This window comes from Rhinoderma darwinii, chromosome 5 (genome assembly GCF_050947455.1).
Source record: "Rhinoderma darwinii isolate aRhiDar2 chromosome 5, aRhiDar2.hap1, whole genome shotgun sequence".
Lineage (NCBI taxonomy): Eukaryota > Metazoa > Chordata > Amphibia > Anura > Rhinodermatidae > Rhinoderma > Rhinoderma darwinii.
Window position 1 is genome coordinate 51,405,416 of NC_134691.1, and position 22,190 is coordinate 51,427,605.

At 41.7% G+C, this 22,190-nt stretch overlaps 1 protein-coding gene across 3 annotated transcripts in view; it reads right to left on the reverse strand.

Moving 5' to 3' along the window:
* Positions 1-22,190, reverse strand: part of VPS13B (vacuolar protein sorting 13 homolog B) — an 886,671-nt gene that overhangs the window by 709,984 nt on the left and 154,497 nt on the right. For all 3 annotated transcript variants that reach the window (XM_075825953.1, XM_075825951.1, XM_075825952.1), the window contains exons 11-16: positions 21,304-21,441; positions 16,304-16,391; positions 12,632-12,823; positions 10,044-10,213; positions 5,961-6,155; positions 1,979-2,103 (exon numbers count right to left, since the gene is read on the reverse strand). In XM_075825953.1, coding sequence (XP_075682068.1) covers positions 1,979-2,103; positions 5,961-6,155; positions 10,044-10,213; positions 12,632-12,823; positions 16,304-16,391; positions 21,304-21,441 — 908 coding nt within the window. The remainder of the gene's footprint in view (positions 1-1,978; positions 2,104-5,960; positions 6,156-10,043; positions 10,214-12,631; positions 12,824-16,303; positions 16,392-21,303; positions 21,442-22,190) is intronic.

Here is a 22,190-nt window from a genome sequence, read left to right on the forward strand (position 1 = left end):
TAAACACTTGCATGTTACATTGAAACTCAAGCACTAAGTATTTTCTTGCCAATATATATATAAAAGCTGCAGAGGAAACCAGAACTCCAATATGATCTGTTTTTCTTCTTTTATCTAGATAGAAGGCAGACGTCTTCTGTAGCTGTATGAAAGCCATCAACATAGGGGGTCCAAAAGAAGACAAAAGCAGCGTATATAGGGAATCATAACTTCATGCAAAGTCATTTAGACCGAGATAGAATTCAACACTTCCTCTTCCACGAACCGGCCGCGTAAACGAGCGTCGATCAATGATCGGCGCTCATTTGCTTTTTTTCACAAGAAGCAATGCATGGGGACGAGCGAACATTATTACGATCGCTCGTCCCCATCCATTTTAATCATGTCGGCAGCACTTCTCCCTGTTTAACCCCTTAGTGACCACCAATACGCCTTTTCACGGCGGCCCAGTCTAACTGCTGCAGGGGTGTCCCATGCAGGCTGGAGCAGGTGCTCGGCTGTCTGATGACAGCCGGGCTCCTCCTCCAATGGCCGCGATCGAAGTTTACTTAGATCGCGGCTGTTTAACACGTTAAATGCTGTGGCCAACAGCGACCGCAGAATTTAAATCATTTACAGAGGGAGGGAGCTCCCTCTCTCACCCATCGGAGCGGAGGCCCGCAAATGCAATGACGGGCCTCCGATGGGGTGGTATGGCAGCTGGGGGCCTGATAAATGCCCCCAAGGTCTGACCTGGGCATATGCCTATTAGGAAGTGCCAGAGTTTTACACTGTCAGTTTTACACGGAGATGCAATAATGCTTTGGTATACTAAGTATGTCAAAGCATTACAGCAGCGATCAGAAGATCGCACAGTGAAGTTTCCTAGTGGGACTAAAAAATAAGTAATAAATGTGAAATAAAAATTAATAAAAACCACAGTAAAAAAAAACAAAACAAAGTAGTTTTATTTAGTAAAAGTGTAAAAAAAATAAATAAAACTACACATATATGGTATCGCCGCGACCATAATGACCCAAACAATAAAGTTAATATGTAATTTAAAACGCAAGATGAAAGCCGTAAAAAAAAACAAAAAACGCAAAAAAACAATGGCGAAATTACTATTTTTTTTACATTGCGACCCAAAAAAGTCATAATAAAAGTTAATAAATAAGTGTCATGTACCCCAAAAAAGTACCAATCAAAACTACGTCTCATCCTGCAAAAAACAAGCCCACATATCACTACATTGACGGAAAAATAAAAAAATTACGGCTCTTGGAAAGACTATGCAAAAACAAATAATTTTAGTTCAAAAGTGTTTTTATTGTGCAAAAGACGTAAAACATAAAAAAACCTACATATGTGGTATCGCCGTAATCCTACCGACCCATAGAATAAAGGTAACGTGTTATTTACGCCGCACAGTGAACGACATGAATTTAAAACGCATAGAACAATGGCGGAATTTCAGGGTTTTGTTCTATTCCACCCAAAAAAAGTTCATAAAAAAATGATATGTACCCTAAAATGGTGCTATTAAAAAGTACAACTAATACCGCAAAAAACAAGTCCTCCTACAGATGTCCACAGAAAAAGAAAAAAGTTATAGCTCTTTGAATGCGACTATAGAAAAACGAAAAAAAAATGGCTTGGTCATTAGGGCCTAAAATAGTCTGGTCACTAAGGGGTTAAGCAAGGAGATATTGCTGCATAAACGATACAATTAGCCGCTTGCACGTTCATCGGCTGATCGTTGCCCTGCTTAGTGTTTAGGGCAGTGATGGGGAACGAGCGCTCTGTGAACGTGCGCATGACCGATAATTGGCCCGTGTAAAAGACCCTTTACTGACAGGACAGATATCTGACAAACATTCTCACATGGTAAACCTGGCTCTACTGAAGTTTGGACGTTAGATCAGGTCAAATCATTTTCCAATCTAATAACACTGCTAAGTGAAAAAAGTGAAAAAAAAAAATTGACAAAGACTCTTACCAATACTCGGGGAGCCTGAGCAGTTTCCCATACAAGGCTGTGCTAATGGCAGGTATCACCGGGACAGGGGGGTAGTAAGTTCCTTTGTTGTCCAGGTACGTGAGCCCAGCTTGGAACCCAAACATCTGTAATAAGAAATAGGTAGATGTTATCCATGCGTCTAGGCGAATATGCCAACAAGGTGTAGCAACTGTGGCATTTTATTTATTTATTGCTTATAGAGCCACGACATATTTCAAAGTGCTGTACAGAGATGGTCAACATTCACATTAGTCCCTATCCCCAATGGGGATCACCATGTAATTTCCCTTTCTCATGGACACAAATCTTATGCAGATGTTGCCCTTATAATAACGGATGTTTTGTCCGCCAATTATTATCTTGTTCATTCGCAAAACATACTGGAATGGTGGTCAATACAGTGAACCCTAAGGAGTCTAGACTGGGTTTGTAAGGTCTACAGAGCACATGAGCCTATTTGGTCTGGGAATCAATGAGGGTTACTGCTTATTCAAAATTCGTAATTTTTTTTAAACATCATTTATAAATTCTGCTTTAAGGGGTTTCCCCATAATCATTATTTATCACATATCCACAGGTGGGGGCCCGACCGCTGGGACCCTCAACGATCCCGAGAACGGGCTAACCGTGCCATTCCTGGGAGCCCCATAGAATGCACACAACTGCTACATTCCTATGGGGCTCCTTGGAACGGCAAGGTAAGCCCGTTCTCACGATCGGTGGGGGTCCCAGCGGTTGGAAACCCCACCAGTCAGATATTTATTACCTATATTGTGGATAGGTGATAAATAAGGAGTAGGGGAAAACCCCTTTAAAATAGTCCGTCCAGCAAGACACTGGAAAACAAATTTCTGTTCTCTGTTAACAGAACACTCATCTATGGGAAGGGATAACAATGATAGAAACATATCAGTGAATTGCGGTTTATGTAGTTCTCTAATATTACAGCTTAGGTTCTGTTCACATCATGTTTTTGTCCTACGTTTAACGTACATGCCAGGATAAGCTCCCAATGTATATGATAAACGTGGACTGCAATAGATGCCTTAACATTGGTATCCGTCACCATAGAGTTTACTGGTGTACATTAAACATATAATTCATGAAATCTCATGACCCTGTTCATGACGTATATGCTACACAGAATCCATAACGGTCTGGGGCGACGGATGCCACTATTAGGCATCCATTTAATGCATATGTTGCCCGTAGACTATTGAAAAGTCCATGATGTATATAGTAAACGCATACATGTGGCATACATCACCTATGGTCTCCCATGTTAAAAAAAAAAACCCACATACTGCGCAGAATCCTTTTATGGGGGAATGCCTCGGTATGGAAAAGCGTAGTCTACCACATTTCGGCTTTTCAATCCACCCCCCAAAAAACAGATATACCGAAATATATAAGTCCAACCGAGGCCAAAAGGACACACTTATTGCCTCCATTAGGCTAACGGAGCCCCATGGACACATTTAGCCTGTGCGTCAGAAGCTCTCCCAACATTTATGCTAAACTAGGGCCAAAGACGTGATGTGATATAGAGCCTTTAACTTCACCCGTGACTCTCCAAAGGTGCAGTTATGAATTTGTCTGTACTTTTATTTATTTAGGTTTTACAATTATATTCAACTGCCTTTCAGTTATTATTTTAACCATTTTCCAGTTTAACTATGTGCAGGAATGAGGGCTATATGGCCACAAGTAATACCAAGTATCCCCTGTAGAGGCTGCTGCAAAAGAAATGAGCAACTAACGAGCCACTTTCTGATGCAAAGATCAGTTATTTGCTGGGGGTCTCGGGAGCATCTGATATTAAAGAGAAGGTGTGCAATAAGACAACGCCATGAAAAGAATATTTAAACAGAATAATTTAGGGTTTCTTTCACATACAAAGATTTATCATGCAAAATGGCATCCTATTCTACATGTAGTAAAATACATTTTGATTACATTTAAATTCTAGCTCATAAATTCTCCAAACACTAAAATATTCTAAAAGTAGATGTATATGGTAACACAGAGTCTTTACTCTCCCATCCTGCATTAAGTGTTGATGATTTATCGCATGTCAGGTATCAGACTAGTCTATTGTACAATATTCCTACAAACATCTGTCCCAGAACGACCTGTTGGGATCCATAATTGGTTCCATGTCCTCATACACATGAGCAATTCTGGTTCTTTGTGATGACTATATACCAGTGCTTTGATGTTTTAACTAGGTACCTCGATGATCTGTGTATGTATTTCATTGCTAGCCTTTACAGGTCACAGAAAAGTTGTCTTTTGGGTCCATGATATAAAGGCTGAACGATATATTTAAATTCACAGACATCTCTGGCCACCAAGCTTTATCTAGGCTGTCTTCTAGACGTTACCAGCAATAGGATTCAGGGGCGACCAACACCCCTGAGTCTTTATATTTACTAACACAACAATCATAGCATTATATATAACGTGTGTGTGTTATTATTACCTGCAGCACTCGTGCTCCATATGGGACTTATTATGATTTTCCCATTATTAACATTTATCTACAAGTATCTACAAGACTGTTGATAAAGGTTAGGTCATTAGGAGTCCGACTGCGGGGACCCCCATAGATCGTTAGGATTTTAGACCCCCCTCACTCCCCCGGTTGATGGTGGGGAGGAGTTGTATGGGATGGTGAGCACGTGCGCTGCCAACTTCATACATGTCTTTGGGAGCTGAATGGTTCTGTGGATACATGATAAATGTGAAAAGGTCCAGGATATGAAATGTAGGTGACTAGTTGTAATTATTACTCATATGAAGCTTATTATGGGAGGTTTCTAAACGTCAAAAACAATAATCACTAGCCACAAGAGTGACGTGTCAACCTCACTCATGTCACCAGTGCTGCATTCACTTAAAAAAAGAAAGCAGCACTCTATCAGCGGAAATCGGGTGAAAGTCTCAGGACCCCGACTTAGAGAGTTTTTGATGCTGTTTTCTGAGACCGACACAGGAATGGATACAAGAGAGGAAAGTAGTATCAGTCTTCCCTTATTTTTTTGATCAACGTCTGTGTTTGGTTCAAGAAAACTGAATGTGCGATTCCAGCCTTAAATTGTTCATGTTGGATAGGCCTACTAATTTCAGACGGAGATTAAAGGCCCCATGCACACGGCCGCAATTCCCCCAAAAACCCACGGAAGAATTGCGGCCCCATTCATTCCTATGGGGCCATGCACACGACCGTGGTTTCCAAGGTCCGTGCATGGCCCAGGAAACCGGACCGCAGAAAGAACGGGCAAGCCTTATTACAGCCGTGTTCTGCGGTCCAGGCTCGTAGCAAATAATGGACGTGGCCATGTGCACGGCCTGCAATTTGCGGGAGGCTCGCGGGTGACGCTCCGCCCCCGGCCGGCCCCGAAAATCACAGCTGTGCACGTGGCTACGGTCGTGTGCATGAGGCCTAAAGCGGAAATGAGTTTTTAACAGGTAATTAAACTTTCAATAAACTTCTGACATGTCATAGTGACTTCAGAAGTTTTGACCGGTGGGGATCTGAGCACAGAGACCCCCACCGATCGCTAAAACTATGCTGTAGAAGCACTCGGCAAGCGCTTAGCCGCTTTGTTTCTGATCGGCTTTTAAACTTTCTATGGAGTCCGTACACCAATTGCTCGGTTTTCTAGGAAAAGCCGATCAGAAACTAAGCGGCTCAGCGCTCACTCGAGTGCTTCTGCAGCTTCGTTTTAGCAATCGGTGGGAGTCTGAGTGCTTGGACAACCACCGATCAAAACTTCTGACATGTAACTATGACATGTCAGAAGTTTTTTTTAAAGTTGAAATACCCTTTTATGTCTAGAAATCTCTTTATGTGAAGCCGACACAAAGATTTCAAATTAAAAGGGCTTTCTCAAGCTTTGCTTACTTAATCCATGAGACACAGAAAACAGAAGTGAAGAAAAACAAGTTGATATTGTACCTTGAAGTAGCAGTGAGCATAGCAATGGTGGAGCAGGTTATCGGAGGGCTGGCTGAGACTGCTCACGGTCTCGACCAATTGCTCCGCATACATTGGCACGGAATGCTCAAAGTTGATTTTTTCAGCCATTATTTTGATCGCAGGCAGAGGTCGTATTGGCTGAAAACTTGCTGTGTTTAAAGTGCCAGTGGCATGCTAAAAAGAAAAACACACACATTTAATGGTACAGTCCGGAAAATAAACTTTGTGAACCAAAATCAATATTTAACTTCTAAAAAGTTTGTCAACCTAATTATAATACAACGTCCCTCAAGTTACAATATTCATTTCTTCTGGGACGACCATTGTAAGTTGAAAATATTTCAACTTAACACCATAACTCCATGAGAAAACTAGCAAATGGTTCCAAAGCCCCAAAATGTCAACGCAAAATAAGAATAAATGAGACAAAGAAAAACAAGCCCAAACTAATATGGATGAAACAAGTCCATACATGTGTCAGACAGAGCTGCTGAAGCGGGTATACCACTTTTACGTGAGGGACCGGAGCTTCTTTAGGGTGGTGCACACAATCTACAGTAATAACAAAATAGACAAGTAGAAGCACAAGATGGTCTTGGTTGGCTCTACTACACATTTATGGGATATAATCACTGCTTGCTGGGCACTGTGGTGCTTCGGCGGCATATATACGGGTAGTGCTCGGTGAGTGTAAAATGTCACTACCAACAATAGAGCAATGTAGAAAAAATTCACAGCACTCACACTTGCAAGCGTGAGTGCCGTGAATCTTTTCTACATTGCTATGATATTAAAATAGAGTCACCCTTAGTTGTAGTCCAAAGGGAGCAGTTCACCTTCACACAGGTAGAAAGAAGTACATGTGACACTGCACTGTACCACAGAGAGGCGCTACCAGACAGTCAATCAGAACATGTATTTCAGTAATACAGCGCCCACTAATTAAGCTCTACTTGCCCCCAATATGTAATACCCACACGGATTGAGAGCATCACCCAACCGGACACATTCGCTGCTGATCAGTACTGCATGTGGCAACGCAGGTTAAATGTGGCTTTACATTACGGACCATGGTTAGTAACATATTATAAAATACATTTCTTTAATACAAAGTTGCTATCACAAAACAGCACTGCCATTGTGGATCTGGACAGCTCTAATAAAATTAACTTCTGTGCCTGGTGAAATATAAGGCCCTGTTCAAACAAAGTCTTTTCTGCGTTTTTTGCCGCGGAAACCGCGGCACAAACCACGGCAAAAAACAGCCGAAATTGCCTCCTATTGATTTCAATGGGTGGCGGAGGCGTTTTTTTCCCCGCAAGCAAAGAAAAACGCTCATGGGAAAAAGAAGCGACATGCCCTATCTTGAGGGGTTGTTTTCCACCTCAAAAACCCTATTGAAATCAATGGGAGCCGGAAATAAACGCATTTTTTTATGCTTTTTTTGCTGCGACTTTTTATGCGTTTTTCTGCAAATAACGCTCGCAGTTGTTTTCTCTGTCTGTTAAAGAAATAGCTTTAAAAAACACCTAAAAAAAATGCGGCAAAAAATGCGCGTGGTGCAAAATCACTTTCTTTTTTTTTGATAAATAAAGTCCAATGTCTTCCCATAGGAGTTCAGTAACCTAAATTTTTGCATGCTAAAAACGCAACGCACCATGTGAACCCAGCCTTAAAGTGGACCTGTCACTAGGTCATATAAGATGAACTGGTTTACTGACCTGAATAACATGGTCTCCCTGATACCACTGCTGTTTTTTTCTATCCTGGGCCCCCGTTGTATTGGTGCCCTATATACTAATTTGCTGTAGTTAGCCAACAGGGTATCACTGACTTCCCTGCCTCTGATGCTGACCAATCAGCACGAGGCAGCTTGAGGGTAGTTTACGCCCTGTTGGCTAACTACAGAAAATTAGCATATGGGTGCCCAAAACAACAGTGGGTCAAATCCCTGGAACTGGGACTTCCAGGATTCTTTTGATTTTTTTTAATAAAAAACAGCGCTAGAATCAGGGAGACAGCACTATTCAGATGCGTTAACTTTTATGACCTAGTGACAGGTCCTCTTTAAGTGCCATTACTAATTTTCTCCCCCGAGTCAACCTCTTAACTGGACGCTCTAAACTCCATTCCAGCATATTAGTAATAAATAATACCGCACCTACTTGCTTGTTACGGAGTCCACCCTGCTGATGACCTATTCCTCTCTACATCTTCTCAGTGCTGCTTCTCACTCAAAAATACAATGGTTTTCTCATGCTGCACCCATCAAACAAAATTCTTCACCTCAATAAGTCAGACTATACCCTAAACTCCAATACTTTTATCATACCCCAGCAATGATTACCTACAGGAATGCTATTAGATAAATGAATCATTCTTTTTGACATGTAAGCAATTTCACTAACCCTACCCTAATATTTCCAGATGTTCCCTCTAATAGAGGACTTCACTGCAACTAATATATATATATATATTTACTCTAACATTACGCAAAACGTAAGTGTTGGCTAAGGTAACAGTGTATCTGAACTACAACCTACTGATCGTACCCAGCTGGATTGATGCTCTATATAATATGCTATTAGGGTCTTCACATAAAAATCGACATGATCCCTCTGTTGTTTAGAAGTTTGTCTGAACTTCAGAAGAACAAAAAGTTCCCTCTGTTGAAGGAATACAGATTGCTCAATAAAAATGACGGCATATATCAAAAAATGCAAAAGCATGATGAAATGCAGAATGCCTGTGTAAAGCAGGTGCCATTACAAATGGGCTGGTAATTATCCCCTTACGTCAAACCCTAAACTACTGAGCAAAAGACATCTCATGACCCCTGTGTGTAGTTTAAAAGACAAAAGAATTTAGATGCAATTACGGGGAATCCAAATCCAAAATATGTCTATTAACATGGACTATTGAACACAACCCTCATTTCCCAAACCATCAGCTTTTGATAATAGATCAGTTCAGCAATGCATCAAAATCCCTCTCTAGTAAAGCCCCTAATTCACTTAATAGTATTATACCAGGGATGATTGGTTTCTGTTAGAAGAAGATGAAAAAGGGCAGGAAATCAGGCAGATTACAAACAATGTGACTGGGAAAATATGAAAGAGTTTATGGAACAGACGTGATCAATATCAAATATGGCAATTGCAAGATGCAAAATAGTAACATCGAGAGAATGATGAAAACGAGGGAAACATTGACGTTTCCAAATTACATTCTCTGCAATATATATATATATATATATAAAACTCATCCAGGGTTACTCATTTCACACACAGGACAATATTTTAAGGACATTTGAAGTTATCAAAATATAAAAAAGTAATAATATAAGCCCTACAAAAAAAGATCTGTACAATATTTCACAATTTTTTAAAAAAAAATCTCTGCTGCCTGTAACCATTGGGTTATTTCAGATGACCATAATACGTCAGCAAAGAAACGGACCTCCCGCCGTTCTGCTGAACAAACCTCTATAGTGCTATAATACTTTAATATGAAATGAAAATGTGACTTTACATGGCCATCTGAAACAGTCCAAATTTTGGTTTTGAATCCCTTGCTCCTCCTTCAGAAACGTAAAAGTGGTCAATGTTTTAAAACAAAAAACTTAGGACAGGTCAGTGATATATGAAAAAGTTTAAGCGGAGAGGGTCTGGGTGCTAAGAGCGCTGGACCGAATGCTGCTCTCCTTTGTCTCTGATCATGTTTTTCCACCTCACCTCTGAGATGGGATATGGAATCTCTATAAAAACATTCACTGTTCTTTTCTACCAATACTTGTTCTTAAGACCAGGATCACACACAGTTTTGGAGCATTTTTTTGGTGCAGCTTTTGGCTCCGTTTTTTGAGCCAAAGCCAAAGTTGATCCAAAGGGAAGGGAATGTATAAATAAAAGACGGATATATGCCCCTTTTCTTTGTGTCCACTTCTGTGTTTGGATAAAATAAACTGCGCCAAAAACTGCATGTTTGATCCTGGCCTGATGTCTTTGGAGGAAGGGGCAATGAATAGACAAGGTATGCCTGCTTGAGAATTAAAGTCCTTACCTTTTGCCCCATTATGACAGGCAATAACTGCCCAAGCAGATTGAATTCAGCCATAGTAAGTGTAATGGAGCACTTAAGTAACGTGACACAAGTCAGTCGTGTTGGTATGTATTCCTCCAAAGATGCTACTTCCTCAGGGGTGGGCAAAGTCTTACATTCCTCCTGTTGAACTAAAGTAAAGATAGAAATCAATTGCTATTATACATATATCTGTGACTTCTTCTACCTAAAGAAAAAAGTTGTGCCAAACAATGACAAAGAAATAATTTAAAGCAGTGATCCCCAACTACCGGGCCACGGACCAATACCGGGCTGCGGATCATTTGGTACCGGGCCGCGATATCTAGTATCTGGCCCGGTGGCCTCAGGGAATTTCGGGCAAAAAAACCGCACCAAACTGTGGTGCACTTTTTCAACCTGAATGTCCGCTGCGGAAAACTGCTAAACATTAGCCGCCTGCTAGCGTCATCCCAGGAGGCCGGCCCTCTGACGTCATCCAGGCTGGCATCTTGGGATGCAGCAGTCACATGGCATGAAACGTCATCCCAGGAGGCCGGCCCTCTGACGTCATCCAGGCTGGCATCTTGGGATGCAGCAGTCACATGGCATGAAACGTCATCCCAGGAGGCCGGCCCTCTGACGTCATCCAGGCTGGCATCTTGGGATGCAGCAGTCACATGGCATGAAACGTCATCCCAGGAGGCCGGCCTGGAGGAAGAACACAGACTTCTGGATGAGTAGAAGTTTTTTTCTTTGTTTGTTTTTTTCTATGTTGCGTTTTTGCAACAGAATCACTGCGATTCCGCCGCAATAAATGCAACAACTGCTATTTGTTGTGGGTTTTACCTCCCTATTGAATTCAATGGGGAAAACCCGCAACAAACAAGCATTGTTTATGCAAATACAATTGACATGATGCGGAATAAAACACTGCACCGCATGTCAATTTCTGTGCGGTTCTTGAGTATTTACGCAGCGTGTGGATGAGATTTGTTCTCTCTTATCCACTTTGCTGCGGATTTTCCGCAACAAATTCCGTTGTGGAAAATCCACTGTAATTACGCAACATGTGAACTGTCTCTAACCCCCCACCCCCCCAAAAAAAAATAAACGGGAAGGTGTCCATGGGCCATAGAAATGAATGGAACCGTATTTTGATCCACAATCACGGTCCGTAATTGCGGACCAAAATTAGTCGTATGCATGGGGCCTAAGAGTGACATTTTTAGCAAATATCTGGCCTGTATACCTACAGTTGAATACGTTGGAAGATTTCTCCTCGTAAACTAATCACTAATGTCACCTATAAACCCAGCCTAAGCGTCACATTTACCATATTCTGAAATATAACAAAGATGAAAGTATGTACGTTAGGATCTGAACACTAGCTTTATGGGATCCATTTTTTTTTCAGAGGGTCCATGATGGGTATTGATGGATACTGTTTATAACACATTCTAATGATCCTATTGACTTTTAATGGGTCTGTCAGGTTTTAATTTTTACAGGCAGAATACAACAGAAGTCTATGTAAGTGCACATTCACACGTGGTGGAATTGCTGTTGAATTCCGCTGCGGACAGTCCACAGTGGAATTCTGCAGCAGCCGTTTTTTTACATTTGTTTCTATACATTAGTAAGTTAGTTAAGACGTTGCAGAAAATAACTGGGCGGAAATGAGGCTGCGGTGCAGAATTTTCCCTCCGCAGCATGCTCATGACGTTGCGGAGAAGAAGCGGAATTTCACTGCGGATTTGCAATGCAATGCAAAAACTGAAATCTGTGGCAAGTCCGCTGTGATATCTGCAACGTCTGAATTACCTGTCAGATATGCAAATGGTGCAGATTCGTTGCGTAATTGCCCCAAATCTGCACCAACATTTGCAGCGGAAAAATTCTGCCATGTCTGAACGTGCCCTAACTCAATCAAGGGTAACAGAAACCTGACGGACCAGAAGCATGACAGGACCGTGATTTCTTACAACAACGAAACTCAAAGATGCTGCATTTCTTATAAAAAAAGTCATCAATGAATTCACCAAAACATGAACTAATTGTATTCATCCATAATGAAGATTAAAAATCTAAAAATAAATAATAGTATGATTGTATTGCTATCACACTATTATGTCATTTTTAGATGTTTAATTCCCAAGCGTTCGTCTAGGGCTCCGTTCCGACGTTCCGTCTGAGCTTTCCGTCGGAACGAAGCCCTGATGGACACAAACGGAAACCATAGGTTTCCGTTTCCATCACCATGAATTTCAATGGTGACGGATCCGGTGCCAATGGTTTCCGTTTGTCTCCATTGTGCAAGGGTTCCGTCATTCAAAACAGTCCCTACTGTCTCTACAGTCTAACACTGTCCAATCAGTGCTGACTGTTAAATGATTCATATATTTCCAGGAAGAATAACAGAGGAACTATGCAACGCTCAATTCTAAGAAAAGATGCTACAAAATTGTTATTTCATGGAAAATGAAAGTATTTATCTAAACGGACATGTCAGGAGAGTGGACAGGTCCTCTGTAAGCAGTCACAACGTATTTGTTTGTTTACGTTGAAAACCCTATTTGCTATATTCATACCAAGGCGAGAACAGCTGTATGCCTCATATTCATGATCAAAAGAACAGGCCACCATTTTCATGATCCTATGCACAGAACTGCTATCCAGTTGGAGGTTAATGGGTCCGACAACTAGCCGCTTGATGGACATCTCTTGAATGCTGCCATTCTCATCTGCTTTGGTAGCTGGAAAATCCTGCTGGTTTACAGGGACTGGCCAAAAAAACACAAAAAAAATTAAAATCACGACTGAAATCCTGGTAAACCGTAAAGATGAATTTGATCAATAGGATTACACGGACTATAGACCGGAAGCCACACATCGAAGACATTTAATGAGAATACGGTAATACACACTGCGCCTTTTATATTTCTGTTTATACATTACATATATTTATGGATATTGCTTTTAATGCAATTACCTGAGGCTATGTTCACACTTGCATTTTATAATCCATTACTCTGATCCGTTAAAAACCCCATTGAAATCAAAATAGCGGATGCAAACAGACTACAATTCGTTTGCATCCATTTAACATCGACACCAATTATAAAAATAACCCATTTGTTACACATCTGTATTTTTTTTTTTAATGGAGTAAAATTCCTGTATCCTGCACTTTTTAACGGATTCATGTTTAGCTTTGTTCTGATCTCAAAACGGATCAGAGTAACAGATTATATAATGCAAGGGTGAACGTAGCCTTAAAGAGGCTCTGTCACCAGATTTTGCAGCCCCTATCTCCTATTGCAGCAGATCGGCGCTGCAATGTAGATTACAGTAACGTTTTTATTTTTAAAAAACGAGCATTTTTGGCCAAGTTATGACCATTTTTGTATTTATGCAAATGAGGCTTACAAAAGTCCAAGTGGGTGTGTTTAAAAGTAAAAGACCAAGTGGGTGTGTTTAAAAGTAAAAGTCCAAGTGGGCGTGTATTATGTGCGTACATCGGGGCGTTTTTACTACGTTCTCGAGAGATCACGCTGTGACGTCACTCACTTCCTGCCCCAGGTCCTGCATCGTGTCGGCCACATCGGCACCAGAGGCTACAGTTGATTCTGCAGCAGCATCAGTGTTTGCAGGTAAGTAGCTACATCGACTTACCTGCAAACGCCAATGCTGCTGCAGAATCAACTGTAGCCTCTGGTGCCGATGTGGCCGACACGATGCAGGACCTGCGGCAGGAAGTGAGTGACGTCACAGCGTGATCTCTCGAGAACACGCTGTGTGTCTGCACTGCCAGAAGCTGGGCGTTCTGAAGAGAAGTGGATGATACTTCTCGTCAGAACGCCCAGCTAGTAAAAGTAGTAAACACGCCCCGATGTACACACATAATACACGCCCACTTGGACTTTTGCAAGCCTCATTTGCATAAATACAAAAATGGTCATAACTTGGCCAAAAATGCTCGTTTTTTAAAAATAAAAACGTTACTGTAATCTATATTGCAGCGCCGATCTGCTGCAATAGCAGATAGGGGTTGCACAATCTGGTGACAGAGCCTCTTTAATAAAGAGAAAGATCACTTCACCTTTGCAATTATAGGAATGGCATCAGTCAGGAATATATTCCAGATATTACATAGCGGTATATTGTAGTACATATAGGGCATAGGGGTATATTGACTTTACATGAGTTAGTCAGGTTTCCTTTTTGCTGCAACAGCTAGAACAGTTCACTGGTTCATATCATTAGGGATATGTGCTTTGAATAGGTAGCGATATCACTGTATTTGATTCATAATACAACCTGCCAATGTTAAATAACTATGCAGGTTGCAATAATATTTAAGTTCACGTGCAGATGCACTTACATTGCCGCTATAGACTCTGTGACTTGCTAGATAGCTGAGGTATGTATACAAAAAGCCTATACTTTGTTGGAACCGGATACAATGCTGATGTTGGATACTGGATTTTTGTTTTGGATTTCTCTATTTTTGTGTTTTTATATTTAATTATTAAATTATTTCATAAATAAATAATACTTACCAACTGCAGGCCCCTGATGAATTGCGGCAGACATCATTGACAGCAATGAAACGCGTAGGGCAATTTCTGTGATTGACTGATACGAGGCATTGGCCCTTATAAGGGCTAAGTAGCGAGCAGCTGAACCAGTAAATATATACTGGTCAACATCCTCATACAGCGTAGCCAGCTAGTCCTAGTACAACTATATACAGATGCAGCAGACAGCGAACGTACTCTAAGTGCATCTACTAGGCTAAACTAATATACCAACGGGGTGACCCCCCCTGGTGGTATTCAAAGCCTACATCCGGTTTAATGTTGGATTATTTGGATAAACAACAAAAAAAATCATAAAATACCAACAAAAATAAAAATATAAAAACACAAAAATAGAGAACATCAGCATTGTATCCGGTTCCAACAAAGTATAGGCTTTTTGTATACATACCTCAGCTATCTAGCAAGTCACAGAGTCTATAGTGGCAATGTAAGTGCATCTGCACGTGAACTAAATATTATTGCAACCTGCATAGTTATTTAACATTGGCAGGTTGTATTTTGAATCAAATACAGTGATATCGCTACCTATTCAAAGCACATATCCCTAATGATATGAACCAGTGATAAATTCAATTATACTAGGGAAAACAAACCAGATATTTATAATACACAGTGAACAGGTAGAACAGTGCAGCAGACTACAGTGTTCTGCCTGTTAGAGGCCCCATGCACACCACCGCATTTTCTTCCATCCGTAAATACTGTCCGTAAATACGGATCCGTAGTCATCCGTAACTTATCTGCATATACGGAACCGTATCTGCAAATACAGTCCGTATTGCATCCGTAATTGATCCGTATATACGGATCCGTAAACAAAAAGAGGGAGGCTGCAAATGATGTCAACAACACGTTGCATAGCAACGCTTTAGTAAATACAGACGGTTTACGGATGCGTAGCCGTCCGTATTTATGGAAGGGCCCATAGGCTTCTATGGGAGAGTCCTTGCCGTAACAACGGACTAGAAAAGGACAGGTCCTATCATTTATTTCAGCACGGACACCCATCCGTAAAAATACGGAAAGGTGTCCGTGGCCAATAGAAATGAATGGGTCCGTAAGTACGGATGAAATATACGGTCGTGTGCATGGGGCCTAAGGGTCCTTTTACACTGGCCAATTATCCGGCAAACATGCGTCCATACTCGCCCTGTGTAAAAAAAAAAAAAAAGAGACGGTCAGCCGATGAACAAGCAAACAAAACATTATCGTTGTCGGCAGCACATCCCCCCTTGTAAAGAGGGAGACATGCTGCCGACATGATAGAAATGTATGGGAGCAAACCATCGTAGTAATTCCGCTCGTCTCCATAATAGCTCCTTATGAACGGGGCAAACGAGCGCCGATCAACAAGATGTTTTGTTGATCGGCTCTCATTTACACGGCCCCCGTCATGTGCATTATCACAGTATCCCTAAATTATCACAAAAGATCAATGACAAAGTCATCCTATAAATGTAGAACACGTTGAAGCCTCTTCCAGATGTTGGCGATGCATGTAGACAAACAAGGCGAGTCTGTAGCACAGAAGAGGTCACTCTAAAAAGGTAAATATCCAAGGTAAAATTGGGGACAGACTGTCAAGGACCAGGTGACAATGAAGGAAGTGTTTGTTTCTGCTATTCAAAGAGGACAAACAGAAGAGAAAGGAACTTGTACCTTTGCCACTAGTACACTCCATTGTGTACAGGTAATCCATGTAGAGTGCCCCGAACCTCTGCATTCCTGCTATCTCCGTGTATGTCTCCTATCAACAAAGCAAAGCAAACACGGCTGTAGTTCAGCACAAGAGAGTCCCCAGATTACAACAGGACAGACAAAGTATCAGAGACAAGTGTGTTGGGTTTCGAGTGTCACACACAGCAAAGCTTATCTGTACAAAAGAACAGATGTTATCCTAAGAACTTACCTTGTCAAGACAGGTAATGAAGCTTCCATGTGCCCTCCCTGCCAGACATTTGCGGCACCTTTCTACCAACAGGGTAATAATGGCTAGTTAATAAACAGCTCAAATCGGGCGCCAAGGTCTACTTGATATCCTTACGTTGGTATAGGCTTTGTATGAATTTTTGTCTATATTTTTTATAATAGCTATGGATACATCAGAATTTATATATGGGGCAAATAATTAAAAGAATTTGCCTTTAGGTCTTTAATCCTTCTTCTACTCTTAAGTTGTTAAAAAAAAAATCCATCCGTGGTACGATACGAGAGAGACTGTTTCATAATTTGCTTGGGGTTCTTATTTTTCCTTGTTGTTAAGTCTAAGTTTATTTGAAATAACACCAATCCCCCTCCCCCTTATCCATATCTGCTTGACTTCTTCTCATTGCCAAGGTGATTCTCATTGCAGTCCTTGTTACCCCTTGGATGACGTAGTTCCTATTCGTAATTGGACTGAGTTCATGAGACATAGTTTACACTTTTGTAATGGCTTTTCATGTACAGATGTAGCCAAGTTTATATTGACTGATAACTTGTTGCAACGTGATATCACAGAACAAAAGCCATTGAAAAAGTCAAGTTAAGGTTTCTTGACACTGTATTTAATGTGTTAAAAGTCAAGATAAACATGGCTACATCTGTACCAAATGTATATTTTCTTTCTGAACAATATATAAACCGTCTATGTTCCCTCCCTCCTTTATGCTTGAAAATACGTATGAAAACATTAATATAAAAAATCCATCCAGCCATTTTTTTTTTTTTTTTTACTCCCGGGTGGCTACCAATGCACACGACCGTAAAATCGCCCGTAATTACGGGCCAATTCATTTCTATGGCTGACAGACACCTTTCCGGTAGGTCTACGGGAGGGTGTCCATGCAGTAGAAACCTGCGGAAAAGAATAGGACATGTCCTATATTTTTATTTTCGGGACCGTGCTCCTATACTTTATAATGGGAGCACGGCTCGTAAAAACGGTCGGCTATCCGCGGCCGGCCATGCCCGTAATTAAGCCTTACACGGTTGGCACGCAGGTTTCTGAATGGCAAATCTGCAGATTCCCTGCTGTCTCAGTAGACTAAGGCCTCATGCACACGACCGTAAAAACTCCCGTTATTACGGGTCGTAATTACGACCCGTAATAACGGGCTCATAGACTTCTATTGGCGACGGGTGCCTTCCCGTTTTCTCACGGGAAGGTGCCCGTGCCGTTGAAAAAGATAGAACATGTCCTATTTCAGGCCGTAATAACGGCACGGACAGTCCATAGAAGTCTATGGAGCTCTCGTAATGACGGGTGGCTACATGTGTGCACCCGTCATTACGGCAGCGTTGCTAGGCGACATCAGTAAATAGTCACTGTCCAGGGAGCTGAAAGAGTTAACTGATCGGCAGTAACTCTTTCAGCACCCTGGACAGTGACTACCGATCAGTATAAACCTGTAAAAAATAAAAATAAAAGACGTTCATACTTACCGAGAACTTCCTGCTTCCTCCAGTCCGGTCTCCCGCCCGTTGCCTTGGTGACGCGTCCCTCTCGACATCCGGCCCGACGTCCTGGATGACGTTTCAGGCCATGTGACCGCTGCAGCCAATCACAGGTCAATCACAGTCTGCAGCGGTCACATGGACTGCCGCGTCATCTCGGGCTGGATGTGAAGAGAGGGACGCGTCACCAAGACAACGGCCGGGTAAGTATGAATTTCTTTAACTTTTATTACAGAAAGGCCTGTCCCTTCTCTCTATCCTGCACTGATAGAGAGAAGGGGCTGCCGATTAGTGCAGTGCTATTTTGCCGCCAAAAACGTGCCCGTAAATACGGGTGGAATACGGGTGACACCGGACCCATATTTACGGGCACGGGTTCGTAAATACTGGTGCAAAACGGGTCGAATACGTGCGACACCGGACCCGTATTTACGCCAGTATTTACGGGTGGGAAAAAATACGGTCGTGTGCATGAGGCCTAAGGCCCCATGCACACGACCGTATTATCATCTATCCCGAAATACTGTCCGTAAATACGGATCAGTAGTCATCCGTAGCTGATCCGTATATACGGAACTGTATCCGCATATACAGTCCGTATTGCATCCGTATTCCATCTGTATATACGGATCCGTACAAAAAGGGGGAGGCTACAAATGATGTCATCAACATGTTGCAGAGCAAGGCTTCCGTGTATATAGACTGTGTACGGATGCACATCAGTAGCCATCCGTATTTATGGAAGCTAACATAGCCTTCTATGGGAGAGTCCTTGCCGTAATTACTGACAAGAATAGGACAGGTTCTATAGGCCCCATGAACACGAACCTATTTTTGCGGCCGCAATTCACCCGCAAATCTGCGGCCCCTTTCATTTCAATGGGCCCATGCACACGACCATGGTTTCCACAGTCCGTGCATGGCCCAGGAGCCTGGACCGCAAAAAGAACGGACATGTCTTATTACGGTCGCATCTTGCGGTCCATGCTCATAGAAATTAATGCACGTGGCCATGTGTACGGACCGCGATTTGCGAGCGCCTCGCGGGCGACACTCCGTGGCCGTCTGACGCGCAAATCACGGCCGGGCACACCACTACGGTCGTGTGCATGAGGCCATAATTTTTTCAGCACGGACACCCATCAGTAAAAATACTGAAAGGTGTCCGTGGCCAATAGAAATAAATGGGTCCATAATTACTGCGAGGGGTCATGCGGATAGTCACATTGCCTTCCAGAAAGAGCTATAACCATTTCAATTGAATTTTTAACAACTTCACAATGTAGGACTTAAAATTTGGATGCACAAAACACAAAATGTTTCATCTTTACTGAACGTTACATTACATATGAAAATATTTATCTTAGACAGTTTAGACACGTGACTACTTTTAGACAAGTTTAAATAAAAATGTAGAAACAAAAAGGACTAAAACAGAATGGAATCATTTTGGTTCACCACACATTTTATCTGAGTGGGTTCCCACCACATTCCACTTGTGTCTGGGATCGTCAGAACCTTGTCATGTTCAATTTGGCCAGTGCTGGCTGGCATTAGTGAAAAATTACCATGCTGAAAACAAGGGGTTTCTTTTCCATGGAGTCGCTCAGACACAATATGGCAGGATAGTTAGGATTAGAAACATCAAACAGACCATGGATAAAGCAATTTTCAATGAAATGACACACAGTTCCTGCCAGGTAGGATGCCCCTACTTGCACTCTGAGTAATTTGACAACACTAAAAGCCTAAAGCAAATGTTTTCTTAGTGGGTTTACATATTTTTTTTTCTGATGTCAGTGGCCAGGATACCACATTTTTAAATGAATATTGATGTTAAAACGGATCTGTCAGCTTAGTATGTTGTCCTATTTAAAAACAGCATATTACAGCTACAGGTCAGTATTACTAGTAGCAAAAACGGCACAGAAAATACTTTGTGCCATTTAGTTACTAGGAGTGCTGGAACAGTTCACCCATCTCAAAGACGGAGTCCGGTGAATTCATGAGAGCGCTCCCAGGAATATCCCTGCATACTCCAGTGATGATTGACAGGCCGCTGTATATACGTGCATACACAGCAGCCGGTTAGTCACCGCCCTGAAGGGTGGGGTGAAGCGGGGTGAGTACGTTACTCATGAATATACCGGACTCAAATCACGAGACTGGTGTATTCTTCTACGTTACTAGCAGCCAAATAGAACAAAAAAAGTGTATTTCTTTTGGCCACTAGGAGTACGGACCTTTAGCTGTAATATGCTGACCTTAGGTAGGGCAGCATATTAAGCTGACAAATCTGCTTTAAAAATTAAAAATGTAATTTGCATAATAAAAAGCATTCTACTGCGTAAAGGACAATGTAGCAGATTTGCCACAAATCTTCCGTGGAGAATTCACCCTTTTAGATTACATGGCACCCTTTGAAAGCGGCTCTACGCGCTTGCTGATAGAGAGGGGTTCCAAGAAGGGTACACCCTCTATGACATCTATATGCCCTGACAAGAACAAAGCTATAACTGCAAAATTGTCTTTAATTAGAGACACATCAAAAGTTTGGATCGGTAGGGTCCGGGTGCCGAGACCCCTACAGTTGCTAAAACTAGGTGCAGGATCACTCAAATGAGCACTTTGCTCCTTTGTCTGTGATCAGTGCTCATCGTCAGGCTGAAGACCACTTACAGAGAACGTCTATGAGAACCTTCTATAGCTTGAAAGGGAGCGTCGTTTACAGCCGAAGGTGCAAAGCGAACGGCTGCGGGCTACTGCACATCCTTTCAGCAAAGTGAGCGTCTTAGCACCCTGACCCCCCCTGACCCCCATTGATATGACATATCAATAGTTTGATGTAAGTGTAGTTACTCTAATTTTTCATTAAAAGTATAAGATCACTCAAAATACTTATGATGGTGCTGTATGCAGGGTCAAACTTCTATCTGGTAAATTGACAGGCAGAAATTACAAGCATATGTTCACATGTTCAGGATATCGAAAAGATACAGGTCAATTTTAAAATCTGCATCGTGTTCATTATAGCCGTGGATTTCACACTGAAAAGCTGTGGATTAGCTCTGTTGAATTACAATGGGGCTAATCCACAGGCGGATCTATGGCAGTAATCAGAGTGATACACAGCGGATTTGTCTTTGGCAATTCCGTATCGTGTGGCCATTCATAACAATCTCTCAATTTTTCTACAATGTTAAGATGAAATTTTTCTTACTAACCTTATGGGAACAAGAGTCCAAAATAAATTCTGCTCGTATTCCATTATTTTCGGGACTTCTGTAGTCAAACAGCGAGTTTGTAAGGTAAGCGTTGCCTTTGTTACTTAAACTCTCCCCACACATGAAGAAACAGGCCTCCTGAGGATGGAGGGGAAAAGCAGTTAAATATCATATACACAAAGCTGAACTTATAGTTTTCATCATTATCCTATGCTAAAAAATACTGCCATAAATTACAAGAGGAGCCTTCAAGTATCAACATGACAATATAAAACAGGTCTTAATCACTTATCACATTTTCAGTAAAAATCCAAACTTATATAAGTAACCTAAAGCAATACCTGCAGAGTCAACTAAGGCTTCATTCACATTTGCGTCGGGCTTCCGTTAATGGGTTCTGCCAGACCTTTCCATCAGGGAAACCCATGAATGGAAACCGAACCGAAAGCAAACGCAACCCATAGCCTTCAGTTTGCATCACCAATGATTTCAATAGTAATGGTTCCGTTGCCAATGGTTTCCGATTGTCTCCGGTCCGGGAGGTTTTCGTATTTTTTGGCGGAATCAAAAGCGCAGTCAACTAAGCTATAGAGTCCGCAAAAAAAAACAGAGACCTTACGGAACAGAGACAAACGGAATTCATTTTCAATGGAAGCATTACCATTGAAATCAATGGTATTGTAAACGGAAGGCTATGGTTTATGTTTGGTTACGGTTCCCTGACGGAAAGGCCTGACAGAACCCATGAACGGAATCCCGACACAGATGTGAATGAAGCCTAAGGATGACTTTTATCTACTATCAGATTTTAATAATTTCTACAACATTTGAGAGCAAGGCTCTGTTGTTCATATCGGGTTTTTGTTTCTGAAGATATATTGCAACAA